General features: G+C 48.6%; 1 protein-coding gene across 1 annotated transcript in view; it reads right to left on the bottom strand.

Annotated features, from left to right (window-relative positions):
• Positions 1-16,679, bottom strand: part of TRAPPC10 (trafficking protein particle complex subunit 10) — a 1,566,314-nt gene that overhangs the window by 1,370,586 nt on the left and 179,049 nt on the right. Inside the window, exon 2 of the mRNA XM_069635677.1 lies at positions 5,754-5,835. Within this exon, the coding sequence (XP_069491778.1) occupies positions 5,754-5,835 (82 nt within the window). The remainder of the gene's footprint in view (positions 1-5,753; positions 5,836-16,679) is intronic.

The following is a 16,679-nucleotide window of genomic DNA, read 5'->3' as shown; positions in this document are numbered from 1 at the left end:
GGAATTGACCTGGACCCTCGCCATGGGAGTTGAATAGAATCATTTGATATACACAATCCTATTAGGGCCCACCCCCATCGCCTCCAGGACTTCCCACATGTACTGCCAAGAGACCACATCGAAAGCCTTTTGGGAGTCAAGCGTGACCACCACTGCATCAGAGTTCTGGTCAATACTAGACATAACATTGAAGAGCCGTCTGATATTGAGAGGTCGATCTCCCAGGGACAAAGCCACCCTGGTCTTCATGCACCAGGTGTGTCATAATCGGTAGGAATCTGTTTGCTATATTCTTTGCAAATATCTTGGTGTCAACATTCATGAGCGAGAGGGGCCTATATGAGCTACACTCATCGCTGGGTTTACCGGGCTCAAGCTAAACAGTTACGATTGCCTCACGCAGGGAAGGGGGAGGATAGCTTTTTGGAGCACTTCAGCCCAAACCTCTAACAATTTTGGGGCAAGGGTTGCCACATGTTCCTGGTAAAAATCGAATGAGAGTCCGTCAGGCCCAGGGGCCTGATCTTTCGGGAGATCTGTAATGGCCTTGATGGTCATCCAATGTAGTAGGCGGCTCAAGTTGGTCATTGGTTGATTGGGAGATACACGTCATAGGAACCTGGTTGAGAAGATCACGTATGTGCTGTATATTGTGTTCTCGGGATGAAGTGTAGAGGTCAGTATAGAACCAAGTGAAGACTTCCAGTATCTGCTGGTCTGTCCATTGTCGGACACCCTGCATATCCTTGACGCTATCAATCTGGGTCTGGCCCTCATTCGCCCTTGATCAGTTTGGCTAGTGTTCTCCCCGGTCTCTCACCTTCCCCATATTTTCTGGCTGCCTGTGGGCGAGTGAAATACTGAATCTCTCGCAAGGCATGCGACTCGAAAACCTCAAGTTCTTCCTTTATCTGCGCGAGTTTGGCAGGGGTAGCTGCCATCACGCATTCTTGTTCCAGATCCTGTAGCCTAGACTCAGAGCAGCGCAGGTAATTTCATATTGCTTTTCGTATACCCGCCTCCCTTGAAATGGACAACCCCTTATACACACACACACACACTTTAAAGGCCTCCCAACGAACCCCTGCTGTTGTGGCATGTAGAGTGTTACACTCAAAGAAGTTCTCAATATCTGAAAGAATGTCGGCTTTAAACACTGTCCAGTAGGGCTGCCGATTTGAAGTGCCAGGAACTTGGGGTGCGCAGGGATGATCCCAACTCTATGGATAAAGTAATTGGGGCGTGATCAGACAGTGTGGGAGTGAGTATCTGAGCATTTTCGACTATGTCAATTAATTCGCCTGATATCAAAAAAAGAGGTTGATCCTGGAAGAGCTATTGTGCACTGACAAGTAGGTGTATTCTCGCTGCTAAGGGTTGAAGGCCCTCCAGACGTCCCGGATACCAAGTGTTGGAATGTGCATGTTTAGCCTATGAGCTGTTCGTGATAGGGTCCTGGGTGCAGCCCCGGTTCTATCCAATCCATGGTCTAATATTAAGTTTATATCTTCTCCACAGATGACCTGGACCCCAACATAACCGAGGAGTATGGATGCAACAGTGTCAAAGAAGTCTGGGGTGTCTACATTGGGCCCATAGGTGTTCACTATGAGGTATTACCCATTTGCCAATGTACCATGTAAGATGACATACCTGCCCTCTGAGCTGACATAGCTTCTTTTCAGTACAGATTTAATCCATTTATGAATTAGCGTCAAGACTCCCCTGGCTTGTGTGGAATAGGTAGTGTAAAATCTGTTTGGCCCCCAACACGGCACCAGACCCATTGCCAGGCAACCCCGGGCATGTGTTTCTTGTAGCACGAGTATCTTAACCCTATGTCTCTGGGCGTAGGCTGTGATTTTGCAGACTTTCATAAAGTTGCCCAACCCACGAACATTCCATGACATTAGTCATCTAGCCATACTTTTACTTCAAGGGACGTCCCAGCAAGTATAACTCCGTGCAAGTATCCCTGTATTGATGCTGCTGCTGTGTCGCTCGTTCGATGTGTAGTGCTTTTCCACCTCCGCCGTTTTTATTATAACATTGCCCAACATATCTGCCCCCCTCCCTCACCCAATCGGCAGTGTAACATCCCTCCCCCATTGTCCAACTATCAGTGGGCCATCCTCAACTTGGCCCAACTGTATCCCAGGCCCAACAGGGGCATGCGTGTAACAAAACTGCTAGGTAAATCGTTGCAACCGCAGTGGGGTGCGCTGCTGCTGTGTAACCAACTTTGTAGTAGCAGTGGCGAAACACCATTTGTCAGTGCACATAGCAGACGGTGTTGAGGTGCCGCTTTGCATTGCAGACACTCAAGGATAAAGATAACAAAACCATAGTAACGCCGTTAAATAGTAGACACTCCAGGTCCGACCATTTCAAAACATAATGGACTACCAATGTCAACAAGTGCCCCCACCCACAAGCTCCCAGCGGGGTTGTGGGACCGTCTGTCAAAGCATTAAACCAGAAGCATTCGCTTCTGTTCAATCATACATTGTCTCATACAATGAAAAGAGGATTCTTAATACCGCTATCTACACATGAGCTGCAGGATGATAGTGCTCAGGAGTAGGACAAGTGCAAGGGGCATCCGTCTTCTCTTCAGTCATTTTCAATGAGGTAGTCTGCAAGGTCATTTAGTGGGATATGCGCCTCGATTAATTTTATTGCCTCATCAGGAACCGTGAAGAAGTAGAGCTTCTCCCTGAAGGTGAACTTGAGCCATGCAGGAAACAGTATTGCACAGGGGAAATTCAGTTCCCCGAGCATTTTCTTGACACCAGTGAGTTGGCGTCCCTCCTGCTGCACCCCCATGGAGCAGTTGGGGAAGATTCTGATGATCCGAGACCCAAGCCGGAGCTCTCCCTTCTCCCGTGCGAGGTGGAGTACCTGATCCCTATCTTTGTAGCTTAAGCTTTTAGCAATGATGGGCCTGGGGAAGTCACCAGGTCTAGGTCACGCAGCTAGGGCGCGGTGAGCCCGCTCGACAGTGAAGGGGGATAGTTCCGGATTGTCCAGTAGTTCAAGTACATTTTCAGTTGCTAACTCCGTTCGATCTTTGAGAGCATTCTTGGGAACCCCCATTATTCAAATGTCATTTCTACGCAACCTAGACTCCAAGTCATCCCATTTCGCTTTCACAAGTTTCATGTCACGAGTAAGGGAGGCCACTGTATCCTGAAGGGTATGTATCCCATCCTCATTGGCTCCGATTCTGGATTGGGCCTCCTTGATCCTGGTGTCTGTATGAACCAATTGTGATTCGAGGGATTCCACATTTGCGTTTATATCGTCCAACTTTTCATGGAAGGATGCAAGGTTTTTTGGCCACAGACTCCATCATAGCGGTGAGGTCGGGGGGCGGGTATGTCTGCCGTGCAGCCACGTCCTCTGGGCCAGTTCTGACCTGGGCGCTGCTTTGGTAAATTTGGCCGTGGTGCCAACCTTGTTGGTGTTCCGGGATCTGTTTGACATTGTCTGTGCGGACAGTTAATTCCTTACGGTCCGGTATGCAGCATCCGGCAGCAATCAAAGCCACAGCCAAGGTGGTCACGCACTATTTTAGGCCCAGAGATGCACTGGAGGCATCAGAGGGGGTAGGCTGCCTCTGCAAGGCCCAGGGTTCGCTCGCTCCCTTACAGAACCCAAGGCGTCACCCAGATGTAGGCAACACCACAGGGAGCTTCTCAGGGCCACACCCAGAGAGTCCCATGTGGTGGCCTATATGATGATTAGTCAGCGGTGTAGAGCCAGCTAGGCAACACTAGGGCAGGGGCCACTAGTACAGCAGTGGTTTGTTTCAAGCAAGCAAGCAGGCCCTCTGGACCGTGACTCAAAGCCAGCCAGAGGGCAGGCTGACTATGTAGCCCAGCTGCAGAAGGGTTTGATCGATGCGGGTGTTGACGAGGGTCTCAGCAGGAATGGTCGAGGGGCCCTGTTGCAAGGATATTTCAGAGCAGGTGATTGCCTTTTAGGCCGAGCAGCCTGATTCAAGTCTCTGGGGGCAGGGAAGGAAATCCAGCTAGTACCTAGCTGTGTGCCAAGAGCCGGGCCCAGTGGATCGACCAGGGGAGCAATCAGTCAAGCAATGAGGCTCCAGATCATTGGGGCAACCGGGAGTCCGACATCCATTATCCTCCATAGGGCGGCATAATGTGGGGTGACATCGGGCAGAGGGGGTCCCCATGAGAAATACTGGTGCAGTGCCTTGCCACAGGCCGTTGCAGTTAGGAAGTCCCAGCTCAGCGCAAATCTCTTGATTACCGGTAGTACAGCAGCCAGTAAGGGGGGCCCAGAGATTGAACAGTGAGTGGGAGTCCTGGGACAGCAGTGTATGAACTGGGAACTCAGGAATCCCTATAGGCTACACGACGGGAAGAGATGGAATCTTATGAATTGGGAGGCAGCTCCAACGTGTGCTGTCAAATAGTGTGGTAGGAGCAGCTGTGGCCATAGGCAGGCAGTCTACAGGGTAGCGAGCCCATGGGGCGGCCAGCCCAATGACATACAGGAATGATGTAGCAGCAGGAAGCAAAGATGCCCGTAGGTGTGGTGCTGGGAGCGGGAACCGAAGGTAGTAATGGGGCCGCCCCCCGGCCAGGCCAGGGCTCTTCTTGCTGTGAATGCCTGAGTTCATCAGCCCCCATCCGTAGGAGGCAACTCCATAGTGGCCCACGACGCAGCCAGGATCCAGCGGAGAAACCGGACACTCACTGCAGTAGGTACTGGAGCCCAGGTTGAGCCAGGGCCCATCACCCAGCGTGCCAGCCGGCGTCCCCAGGACGCACCCCGCTTGGCTGAAGATCTGGTGCCGAAATGAGCGACTGAAGCAGAAGGGCGGGGTGTGCAGGCCGCGGCGTTCCAGCCGCGCGGCGGTCCAGATGCCCGCGAAGCAGGTGTCCTCACTTGACTTTGCTCCCAGTCCAGCCTGCCAGCTTAGCCGCACTCTGCGACAGGAAGCCAGATCTCAGCCCCAATACATCGGATCTTCACAAGATTCGAATCGGTCGTGCTCCCCACCTTAATTAACATATGGTATTTGTGAGTGGAGGAGTGTTAAGAAACCGCCGCTGTAGTCGGATAGTCGTTGGTAGCACACAGAGCTGGTTAGCTAGGCAGCCATCTTCCAGGCTGCTCAACAGCGCCCCCGTGGATAAATATGTTTTAACGTAACAAATGTTTTAGTAATAATTAATTATTTTCATCTAGTTATTCATACACATTAAAAAGATACAGGTTTACTTCTTACGATCAGGTAGTTATAATAGTAGTTTCATCCTGTGGTACGACGTGCACTATTTGGCCAAACATATCCATGGAGTTGTGTATGTGAAAGCAGGGGCACAAGGTTAAACGTCTTTGTTTCCCAATTGTTGTTGGGAGTATTTGTATTCGCCATTTTTATTTCGAGAGTATTTTTTTCTGGAGTAAAATTGGCCGATGCACCCCGTAACTATAGGGCTGTGGGTGGTGATAGCCAGGAACAAGACCACAGGTGGCCATGGTAAGAGGTAGAACGAGCCAGAAGTCCCATGTGCAAATAAGGTATTCAGGGGCCACATACGGTGCAGCTATGGAAGCTGCAGAGACAGCAGTGACTGTATTCTGTGGGGATCCACAGGAGGAGTGCTTTAGGAGTCGGATGTGTAGAAAGTGGTCATGAGCTGTGCTAGCATTGTATGAGAACAGTGGGTTAGAGGAGCATGACCAATCTGAACATGCATATACATCGCAGCCATTACCTTCTCCATTCCATTGGCTCTCGAGGAAGCTGCTGCGTGAGGGACGGATACAAGGAAGTGAACAAATTCTGATCACCGGCACCTGCAATAAAAAGGAAGATACTAAACATCACTATGTAGATAAAGTGCATCGTCTCGGGATCGCAGTGGTGGGTGGCAAAAATAAGCTATACTACAGGGACCCAAAAAGAGTAAAAACCTCAAAGAATATACACATTATACATGTTTAAAATACATCAACAAATCAGACAGTTCGAAAAATTATTACTGGACCATGTGTGTAAAAAGGCACCATATATTTAGGGAAAACGCATCTAGAAGGCATTTCTTCTTGCATCATAATAAGCAGCAGCCTTCACTTGAGGACAGCTCTCTTTACAAACATTAGGTTTGACATTCATAGGGTCTTGAGAACACTTGTGAATCCCATCGACAACAAATACATGTGTATCACTCCATGGCAGCGTGGGGATAGTCTTCAGGGTCCCTTGTATATTATATGGTGCAAGGAATATGAATGAGATTTTTATATATATGATACATTACTCACCGTAATCTTATTTCTGATGCTTGTATCTGCTTAGATTCACATGCTGTGCATAGGCCGACATCTAGTGGAAGCTGCGGAGTATTCGTTTGTTTTTCGAAACTCGAAAATGGGCGTCGACACAGGGCGTGCCAGTAATACTATGCCTAGTGTGACGTCCACTGTACCCAAGATCCCTCACGCGTCTAGGATCCTCAGATTGTATTTTTTCTGACATGTGGTAGCATGAGGAGTAGCGCGAGTACAGATAATCCAAGCAGATAGAAAGGTAAGACTACAAGCAACCATGCACCTTCTCTCAGAGGGGGGGAAGGGTGGGTCGCATGTGAATCTAAGCAGATACAAGCATCAGAAATACGATTACGGTGTGTAATGTATCCCTTCTGAGGCATGTGGAATCTGCTTAGATCAAATGCTGTGCATAGATTAGCGAGCAGTACCTGAAGGAGGTGGGATGTGAGAAGGGTCATGAGCAAATAAGTGTCTTAGAACCGCTTGTCCCACTTGTGTATCTGCCTTGGAACGGGCGTCAATGCAGTAATGCAGAGTAAAAGTGTGAATAGAGCTCCAAGTATCTGCTTTGCAAATGGTGTCAAGGGGTACATTTGCAATGAAAGCCAGAGTGGCCCCAATGCCTCTAGTAGAGTGGGCTCTTGGCGTGAAAGGCAGAGTTCTTTCATAGATTGAGTAACACAGCTGGATACAGTTAATAATCCACTTCGAGATGGCACCTTTAGAGACGCGATCACCCTCTCTGCCTGTAGCTACGGAGACAAACAGTTGATCTGTTTTCCTTAGCGGTCTGGTTTTATTTACATAGTAGAGGACCGCCCTACGCACATCTAGGGTGTGTAGTTTCACCTCAGCCGAGCTTTGAAGGTCCTGGAAGAAAGCCGGAAGCTCGATGGACTGGTTTACGTGGAATTTAGATATAAACTTAAGTGAGAACCTAGGGTGTGTGCATAAAATCAGTTTGTCTTTATGGACAGTAAAGAAGGGATCCTGCACTGACAGTAGCTATTACTTCTATAAGAAGGGTCAGTGAAATTCAGGCTCTAAGAAGGCCGTTTTATAAGTCAGGTGTTTGAGACTGCTTTTATGCATGGGCGTGAAAGGGGGCCCCATGAGCTTAGATAGCACCACATTAAGGTCCCACCCTGGTGGTGGGTTCGAAATAGGAGGGTGAAGTCTCTTTACTCCTTCCATGAAGGCTTTAACTACTGGTACTTTCCACCACGAGACCTTGTTATGGGAAGTGGTGTATGGGACAGGGCTGCCAGGTGTACTTTCAGCGAGTTAAAAACCAATCCTGCATCTAGCAGGTGGAGCATGTATGTAACAACAGTGGAAGGAGTGCAATCAACTGGGTTGATCTGTCTACTCTGGCACCAGATAACAAATCTCTTCCACTTGTCAAAGTAACAGTGCCTTGTGTTTGGTTTCCTAGATTCCTTTAGGATGTCCATACACCTCTGTGGTAAATTGAGATGTCCAAACTCTATGACCTCAGGAGCCATGCTGCCAGGTTCATTGAGTTGGGTTGCTGATGCACTGTTTGACCTTGGTGCTGGGACAGTAGGTTGTACCAGGCTGGAAGTTTGATGGGCTCGCACACCGCCATCCTGCGTAGGTGTGGGAACCACGGTTTTCTTGCCCACATGGGAGCAACTAGGACGAGCGTCATCGACTCTGTTCATCTTGTTCACCACCTTCCTGATGAAAGGAGTTGGTGGAAAAGCGTACGCAAACAATCCTGACCAGTTCATCCACAGGGAGTTCCCCTGGGAGTCTGGTTGGGGGAACCTGGATGCAAATCCTGGGCATTGTCTGTTTTCGCTTGTGGCGAATAAGTATAGTGGGGAAACCCCACTGAGAGAAGATATTGTCTACGACCTCTCTGTGTAGAACCCATTTATGTTCCTCTGGGAGGGAGTCTCTGCTCAGAGCATCCGCTAGGGAATTGAGCTCCCCTGGAACATGTTGTGATGACAGGAAGATGTTCCGTCTGAGTGCCCATATCCAGATTTTCTGGGCAAGCTTGGACAGATTTGGCGAACAAGTCCCTCCTTGCTTGTTCAGGTAGAACATGGATGTTGTGCTGTCCGTCCGGATTTGCACTGACAGGTTTAGTAGGTGGGGCTCGAACGCTTGAAGCGCTCTGAATACTGCCAGAAGCTCTAGCAGGTTGATGTGGTTCTTGGCCACTGAGGGAGACCAGAGACCCTGAGCTGTGTGGTGGAGATGGTGAGCCCCCCACCCCGTCAGACATGCATCGGTAGTGACTACTGCCTGTACTTCGGGATCGTAAAAGGGTTTTCCCTGTGCAAGATTCTCTCTTGTCCACCAGTGAAGGCTTTGTACTAGTGTTGGCGAAACGACAACTAGATCGTCCCACTGACCACTTGCCTGAGACCACTGTTTCGCCAACCATTCCTGCATGGGACGCAGGCGCACGTGGGGGACCAGGTAAATACATGACGTCATCATGCCCAGTAAACGCATTGCTTTGCGTACCGTTATTTGGTGACCGGACTGATATTGCGGAATTTGCAGTAGTATATTCCGAATTCTTTCCTCTGAAGGAAAGGTCAACCCCTCTTGAGTATCTAGGATTGCTCCTAGGAACTGTTTGGAGGTGCTTGGCACCAGGCTTGACTTTTTCTCGTTGATTGAGAAGCCTAATTCGTGGAGGAGGTCGATAGTCCTTTGAATGTTTGTCCTGCAAATTACTGGGGTTTCCCCAGTTATGAGCCAGTCGTCCAGATAAGGGTACACCGGGATTGCCTCCCTGCGTAGGTGTGCAGCCACCACCGCCAGTACCTTGGTGAATACCCTTGGTGCCGAAGCTATCCCGAAGGGCAGTACCTTGAATTGGTAGTGCCGACTGTCCACCTTGAAGCGCAAGTACCTTCTGTGCGCTGGGAACATGGACATATGAAAATAGGCATCTTTCATATCCAAGGTTGCCATGTAATCCCCCCTTTTTTTTTTTAGGAGGGGGTAACCTCTTGTAGCGTAGTCATACGAAACTTTTGGGGCTTCACACACTTGTTGGCAGGCCGTAAGTCCAATACTGGGCGCATTGTCAAATCTTTTTTTAGCACAAGGAAGTAAGTTGAATAAATACCCTTGTTTACCTGGTGTCCCGGGACAAGTTCTATCGCGTCCTTTGCTAGCAGAATGGCGATCTCCTCGAGGAGAATCTTCTGATGTTCTAAAGAGTGTACTCTTTGTCGTGGAGGATGGTTCCGGGGACGCTGCAGTAGTTCTATACAGGTCCCTGTGGATACTGTTGACAGCACCCATCTGTCTGATGTGATCCCTTCCCAAGCCTGGGTGAAGTTGGAAATGCGCCCCCCTACTGGGGTTGCGTGAGAAGGGACCCTGAACTGAGTGTCACTGCTTTGGTGGAGGCGTGCCGCCTCCTTTGCTGGGGCTGCCTCTGCCTTTACCACATCCTCTCCTATTACCCCTGCCATAACATTGGGTAGACTGTTGCCTGTTGTTCCACTGTGTACCCTGCCCCTGGGAATAGTTAGATCCTCTCTGGGAATTTTGGCCGCGTGGGCGATGAAAATTACTATTCCCTCTCTGGTTAGGGGGTTTATTGGTTAACTGGCCAAGGGACTGGAGTGTCTCGTATTCGTCCTTGGCATTCTTCAGTGCGTCCTCGACCGCCTTACTAAACAGATCGGCTTCCACCGGTTTGTCCAACAATGATGCCTGGGTTTCTGCCTTAAAACCAGACTGCTGTAACCACGCATGTCTCTTGATAACAGTACCTTCTGCTATCAATCTGCCTGCGTTGTCCGCAGCGTCAAAGGTTGCTTTTAAAATGCAACCAGACACGGCTCTACCCTCTGCGGAAATCCGAGCTAACTGGCCCTTTAAGGGTTCTGGTGCAGAGGCTATGAGTGCCGCGACTTCTTCCCACTGATGGCAGTTGTAGCTGGCCAACAGGGTGGTGGAGTTTGCAATCCTTGCCCGATAGGCGGACGTTGAGGCTACTTTCCTGCCGAAACCATATAGTTTTTTGCTCTCCTTGTCTGGAGGAGCTTCGGACGATGACAAGGGTGTTCCAGCACTCTTACGAGTGTTAGTGACAACTAGGGAGTCTGGCTTCAGATGTCCTCTTATATAGAGAGGGTCAGACTGGGCTGCCCTGAAAAGTTTTTCAACTCTGGGATTGACTGCTCTGGTGAGGTTCGGGTTCACCAGGGACGGGTCTATTCTTCGCTGAATAGACTTAAAGATAAGGATGGTCTGGGCAACAGGCCTCCTTTCTCCCACTAACTCCTCAGCGAAGTCCCTCTCCTCCTGGACACCGTGGGTGTCAATATGGAAATGTTCTGCTGCACGTGCGAGAACCTCGTTCAGGAGGGGTTGGTTGTCGACATGGGAGTCGGTAACCAGGGCTTCCTTTTCTACCGGGGAATCTACTCTGTAGGTTTCAGGGTCTTCCTCTTCTTGGTCCTCATCGTCCCCATAGTAGCCCGTCCCAGTTTGCGCTTCTACCATGCCAAAATCTTGGTCCTCACCAAAGGAAGTCTCTCCTTCATACAGTGAGTATGGCCGTGAGTATGGTTGTACCTCGAAGGGGTCTGTAGACCTCATCAGTGTCTCAAACCGGGGCTTCTTACTCGGGGGGATAGGATCATTAGAGCCTGAGGGTGTAGCCCCTTGTGGATCATATGAAAGGAAATGGTCTGAATTTTTATCGTAAAAGTCTGCCCAAGAAGACATCCTTGACATGACCCTATCTATGTCATCACTGGACCATTTTTTGGAACTGGAAATGACTCTCTCAGAAAGTTGGAGATTTATCTTGAGTAGATTTGATGGTTTTTGAAATATCAGCAGACCTGGTCTTGTCTGCCTGTTTAGGAGGAGTGGAGTGTTTCACAGGTGTGGAAGAGTGCAGAGACTGCTTCTTCTGCTGTTTTCCCCCCTCCCCGTGAGTGGAAAAGTGTTTTCCCTGTCCCTTTGTGGCTTCGGAGGTTTTCGACGCCTGGCGTCGAGGATCGGGGGTACAGTCCCTGTCCTTCGAGCGTGGGGCCACGCTGATCTTGTCTGCGGGCTCCGACTCCTGGAGTGCGGCCTGGGGGTGTAAGTCGTCTTCGTCTTTCGATGATCGAACTTCTGTTAGCCTAGGGAGCGAGGCACTCTTGGCAAGAGTGGATGATTGCCTGGAGTCATGCGGCGATCTCGAACGCCCAGAGGACACAGATTCGGACCGTTCTGTTTGTGCCTCTTTCCGAGCACTCGACGTCGTTGAGTCTCGGTTGGACTTCGTGTGTTTAGTGTGGGTGGTGTGTGAAGCGCCTGTGTCGCCGGGGGTCTTCCCCATAGCCGCCCTGTCGGACGACCTCCGAGGTCGGGGACCTGCACTCGGCTGTCTTTCGACGCCGTAATGCCCTCGCCGTCCGAAAGCACGGAGTCGCTGCCATCGCTGAAGGCGCCCTCCGCTGCCATGGCCGCCTGCCTGGCGTGGTGGGCCCAACGCTTCGTCGAACGGTCCTTAAGTGTCTTAGGTTTAAACCTACTACACGCTCTGCAGTTCGCTTCGGAGTGGTCCCTCGGTAAGCAGAGATTGCACATGGCGTGCCTGTCGACCCAAGGGTATTTGCGATTGCACTTGGGGCAGAATTGAAAAGGGGTACCCTCCATACGCACCTTGAGGCAGCGGGCTGTTAAGTGTAGGAAATGTATAAATTGTACCTATATACCAAGAGTGTAGATTATGTCCAACCCCCCACTCTCCCTACTTGCAGGGCCGAGGCCAGAGGCCTTCCAAGGCCCGGGCTGAGGCCAGAGGCCTTCCGAGGCCCAAATCCTTTCTTCTCCAGCCGGCGTCGAGTGTCGAAGTTCGACGTTGGGATGGGGAAGGATGTCAATTAATCAATATTAAAAAGTATGGCTAAGGCCAGGGGACTCCGCAAAATGCTTCCAACCAGTATGGCGGAAAAAAACAATCTGACGCGTGAGGGATCTTGGGTACAGTGGACGTCACACTAGGGATAGTATTACTGGCACGCCCCGGTGTCGACGGCCATTTTCGAAAAACAAACTGTAATACTCCGCAGCTTCCACTAGATGTCGGCCTATGCACAGCATGTAAATCTAAGCAGATTCCACAAGCCTCAGAAATATATATATACACACACAGACTGACTGAGGTTCGAAAAGGGGAGAGAGACTTGTAACTGCATGTACTGCAAAGTAAGTTCATTTTAAAAAGTTTGCTTGGTAAGGCAATAATAGGTTACCTTACACCAGCTTTTGGCGGCTTGAACATATTGAATTATACGTACTGTAGGCATGGAACAACCATTTGCCTTCTTGCCGCTGGTCACTTAGCTCCTCAAACAATCCTATATATGTAACTCAATGAGTAGACGCTAGAATGTGAAAAACCTACTTGGGTACAGCATTCATGATCTCGTATTAAAAGTCTCTATATTAAAGGGTAAACTCACCCACTGTTATGGAAGTCAGTGCCTCTAAATCGATGGGATGTTATTGGACATGTGAAAGCTATAAAATTCCATCCAAGTCAAACGCTGGAATCTGTTTAAAGTGATTTAAAAAGTAAGCTAGCTTGTGCCTTTATCTGAGAAATCTAGTGCTGGTCTGTTCAATCAAAACGGACACAGCTCTGGAGACGCCGGTTCAGAAGTTACGGGTGTGAGAAACCGGCATTAACCCAAATGCTGTTATACTTCTCTATGACCCAAGGGTTATGGTTGATTGCTAGCAATGAGCTGGGAATATCACCTCCATGTTGGAAGTACTAACTTGTGTAGTACGATCCACACAATTAAACTGAAAAAGTGTAAACCAGTGGTAATGTAGTTATGAGGCTTGGTTATTGCACCCGACAATTATAATGGTACTCCTTGTTTTTAATAATCAATTGTGATATATGTCCTTGCTCCTTTTCGTTGAATTGATGTAATTTTTAATTACAGATCATTCCCAAAACAAAATACTCTCAAATTGCTGCTCACATTAGTTTGTTACGTCACAAATCCATTGTTTATCAGGAGTTCCTCTAAATGCAAACCTCTTAGAGTTCTAATAGCTTTAATTTAGTGAAGTGCCAAGAATCTATCAAAAATCCCTCTACACGTGTTTCAACACATTAGTAAGTGTGGCTCATCAGGAGGTTCTGTTGTCAAACACTTACATTTTCCTCTTGCCTCCGCTACCCACTCCGGTTCCCAGTTGAAGCCTAAACACTGTTCTGTCGGCATGATTGTCAACTACATACAAATGGATTCTCAAATGTGACTTGCGTATCCTTTCCTGGAAGGTTCGCTTTTTGGTGGGGATAATGTCAGCGCGCAGTATCAGCGAACTAGAAGCACTTTCTGCAGTGGCGCCTTACAGTCTTCAAAATGGACTGCGTCATACTTAAGCCACACCACAAGTCCCTCCCAAGGTTGCATCCAAAATGATGCTATCATAACGCATAGTTCTTTCATCCTTCAGCAAGCATTCCTCCAGCGTTGAACGCGCTCTACATTCCTTAGACCTTTCACGGGTTTTGTAAATTCTACCTGCAACGCACCAGTAGTTTTCGTACCACCTCCAGACTGTCGCCTTCACGGGGCGCACCAAGGAGCAAAGCATCTCCAAGGAAAGCCTTGCACACTGGGTGGCAAATTGCATCACTCACTGCAACAAACCCGAGGGCGATCCTCTACCTTGTGGGGCTACAGCATACTCCAGAGGAAGGGCGACAACAGCGTCCTTCCAACCAGGGTTGGTGATTAAAGACATCTGCAAAGTGGCGACCTGGAGCAAGTTCACCACGTTCGCCAAAAAGGACTGCCTAGAGGAGGCTGCCAAGAAGGAACCAGCGATTTGACAAGAGGTCCTGCGTCATCCATTTACATAATGTAGGAGCAACCATTTTTTGTCCCTCCCTCCCCATTGTTGTAGAGCATGCATAGCGTACAAGTATACTTTGTGGTACTGTGGTCAACCTGTGTATGTTCCAGTGATAAAGTGGCATGCTTCCACTGCTTGGTATTCTATTCAAGAATGTGAATCCATGAAAGATCCAATGCTGGAGAAGTCTGTTACTTACCTGTAACTGTATTTCTCCAGCATTGGTATCTTTCATAGCTCCACATACTCCACCCGCCTCGCCTGGGTAGCAGCTCGAAGGACAGTCAGTCATCTTATATGCAGTCTAAGATGGCTGCCTTGGTTAGTGTCACAAAGGAGCAAAATGAGGTGGAGACTACAAAATTGAGCGCCCCGTCGGGCACAATGGGCAACTGGTATTGGCTTTTTTTTCCAGGAAAAGTATAGATCATACATTACTCACTGTGATTGTATTTCTGATTGTATCTTCTAGGATTCACATGGGCATAGTCCGACATCTAGTGGTAATAGCGGATTATTGCATCTTTTCGTTGAAGATTGAAAAGGGACATCGACATGGGCGTAACTAACACTATCCCTAACGTGATGTGTAGTGTGCCCAAAATCCTTCATGTGTCGAGGTCCCAACCGTTTTGGTTCTGCTGCGAGGGAGAATTATAGAATGTGTGAATGAGTACAAAATGAAAGAAAGATACAAGAGGTCTATGTTCCTTCTACTCCAAGAAGGGGGGGGGGGGGGGGGGGGTGCATGGGAATCCAAACAGATACAGACACCAGAAATAAGATTAAAGTGAGTAATGCAAGTCTTCTGATGCTTGTGAATCTGCTTAGAATCACATGCTTTGCATAGACTAGCGAGCAGTACCAGGAGATGGTGGTGGGATGTGAGAAGTAACAGCAGCAAAGATGGGTCTTAACACCACCCCTCCCACCTGAGAACCAGTCTTAGAGTATGTCTAAGCACTAATGTTGAGTTTAAGTGTGAACAGAACTCCAGGTAGCTGCTTTGCAAATTGAATCAAGAGGAACATTTGTAATAAAAGCTATAGTAGCTCCTGTGCCTCAAGTAGACTGTGCTCTAGGCACAAAGGGTAAATGTGTTATTTGGCAAGAGTAACAGTGTGGTGCATTTAACAATGCATTTAGATACGGCCGACTTCGAGACGGTCCACCTCCCTACCAGCGGCTACTCAGACAAAGACTTGGTCTGTCTTTCTTAGTGGTCTAGTCTTATATAGGAAATACACCACTGCTCTCCTAGCATCTAGTGTATGGAGGCTTCTTTCAGCTGAATTAGTGGGATTCTGAAAGAAAGTTCCATGGATTGGTTAACATAGGACTTGGAAATGAATTTACGTGTGAAGCGTGGGTGTGTGCTCAGTACCACTTTACCTTTATGAATGGTAACAAATGGGTCCTGAACTGATAGCCTACTGTTCAACTCTCCTGATGGAGGTAATAGCCACCAGAAAAGCAGTCTTATAGGCGAGAGCCTTAGGATTAGCCCCATGAATTGGATTAATTTATTGCTCACTTGCCCACAGGGTGTCATGATCACAGCAAAGGTTCCTACAATTGCGTCCAAAAAGAGTTGGTCTTCAATCTACCATTCGTGGAGTTTAAGAAAAAGCAACTCAGGGCAGTGTTAGGCATGGGCGGTACTTCCCAACTCTCAACAGGGCTGCCTGGTTTATGCTGGTAGAATGCGCAGTGTAGGTCTAGTTGTTTTCTCTCTCCTCCTATTTAAGCCCCTCCCCTCGAGCATTCCCTGCTTCGCGTTCGGAAGAATCCAGTCAACGCTTGCCGCTGTCCCGCTTTAGGTCCTGTCACGTTTTAGCGCCACCTGTTACTCTTTCCCTTCTGTCATTTCGGTCCCCTTTTTGGCCCGTTCCAGTTTCCCTGAGCTCCCTGCAATTCCTACAATTTCCAGTCATAGTATTTTCCACAGTCGGTGTTTTGGAACTCCTGTCACAGACTTCATTTCGGTCACTCCTTTAGCCCCGTCATTTTTCCAGTCACGGGACGACTTCCATAATTCAAGAGTTTCCTGTCAGAAAAGTTTTCGCAAGTATCTTTGCTCTATCCTGTGAAGCAGCATAAGTCTTTTCATGATATAGTGAAATTTAATGTTGCATTGTAATTAGTTTCTGAACATTGTTTGCGCGTAACGTATGGAGCTGAGTTGCGCTTCATAACTACTGAGTGTTCCTCAGTGAAGGATCTTAGCTTGGCGTGTGTTCTTTACATATTGTTGAGTACTCCACACGCCTTGTATGACATGTTGCCGTATGTTTTTTCACTTATTTTCCAAAGGCTTGAATGCTTTGGGGGTTGTGAGTGTGTTTCCCGAGGTAAATTCGTTTTCCGGTTGTGGTGCCCATGAATGCGTGGGTGTAGAAATTCCTCACACACTCTAGGCACTCCTACATTTCCCAGTCCTAATTCCAGTCACTTCAGTCCGGCCCAGTTATCCTGGTTCCATCTCC

The sequence above is a fragment of the Ambystoma mexicanum genome, chromosome 7p (assembly GCF_040938575.1).
Source record: "Ambystoma mexicanum isolate Mex_15411 chromosome 7p, UKY_AmexF1_1, whole genome shotgun sequence".
Taxonomy (NCBI): domain Eukaryota; kingdom Metazoa; phylum Chordata; class Amphibia; order Caudata; family Ambystomatidae; genus Ambystoma; species Ambystoma mexicanum.
This window is presented reverse-complemented; position numbering and strand designations above follow the sequence as displayed.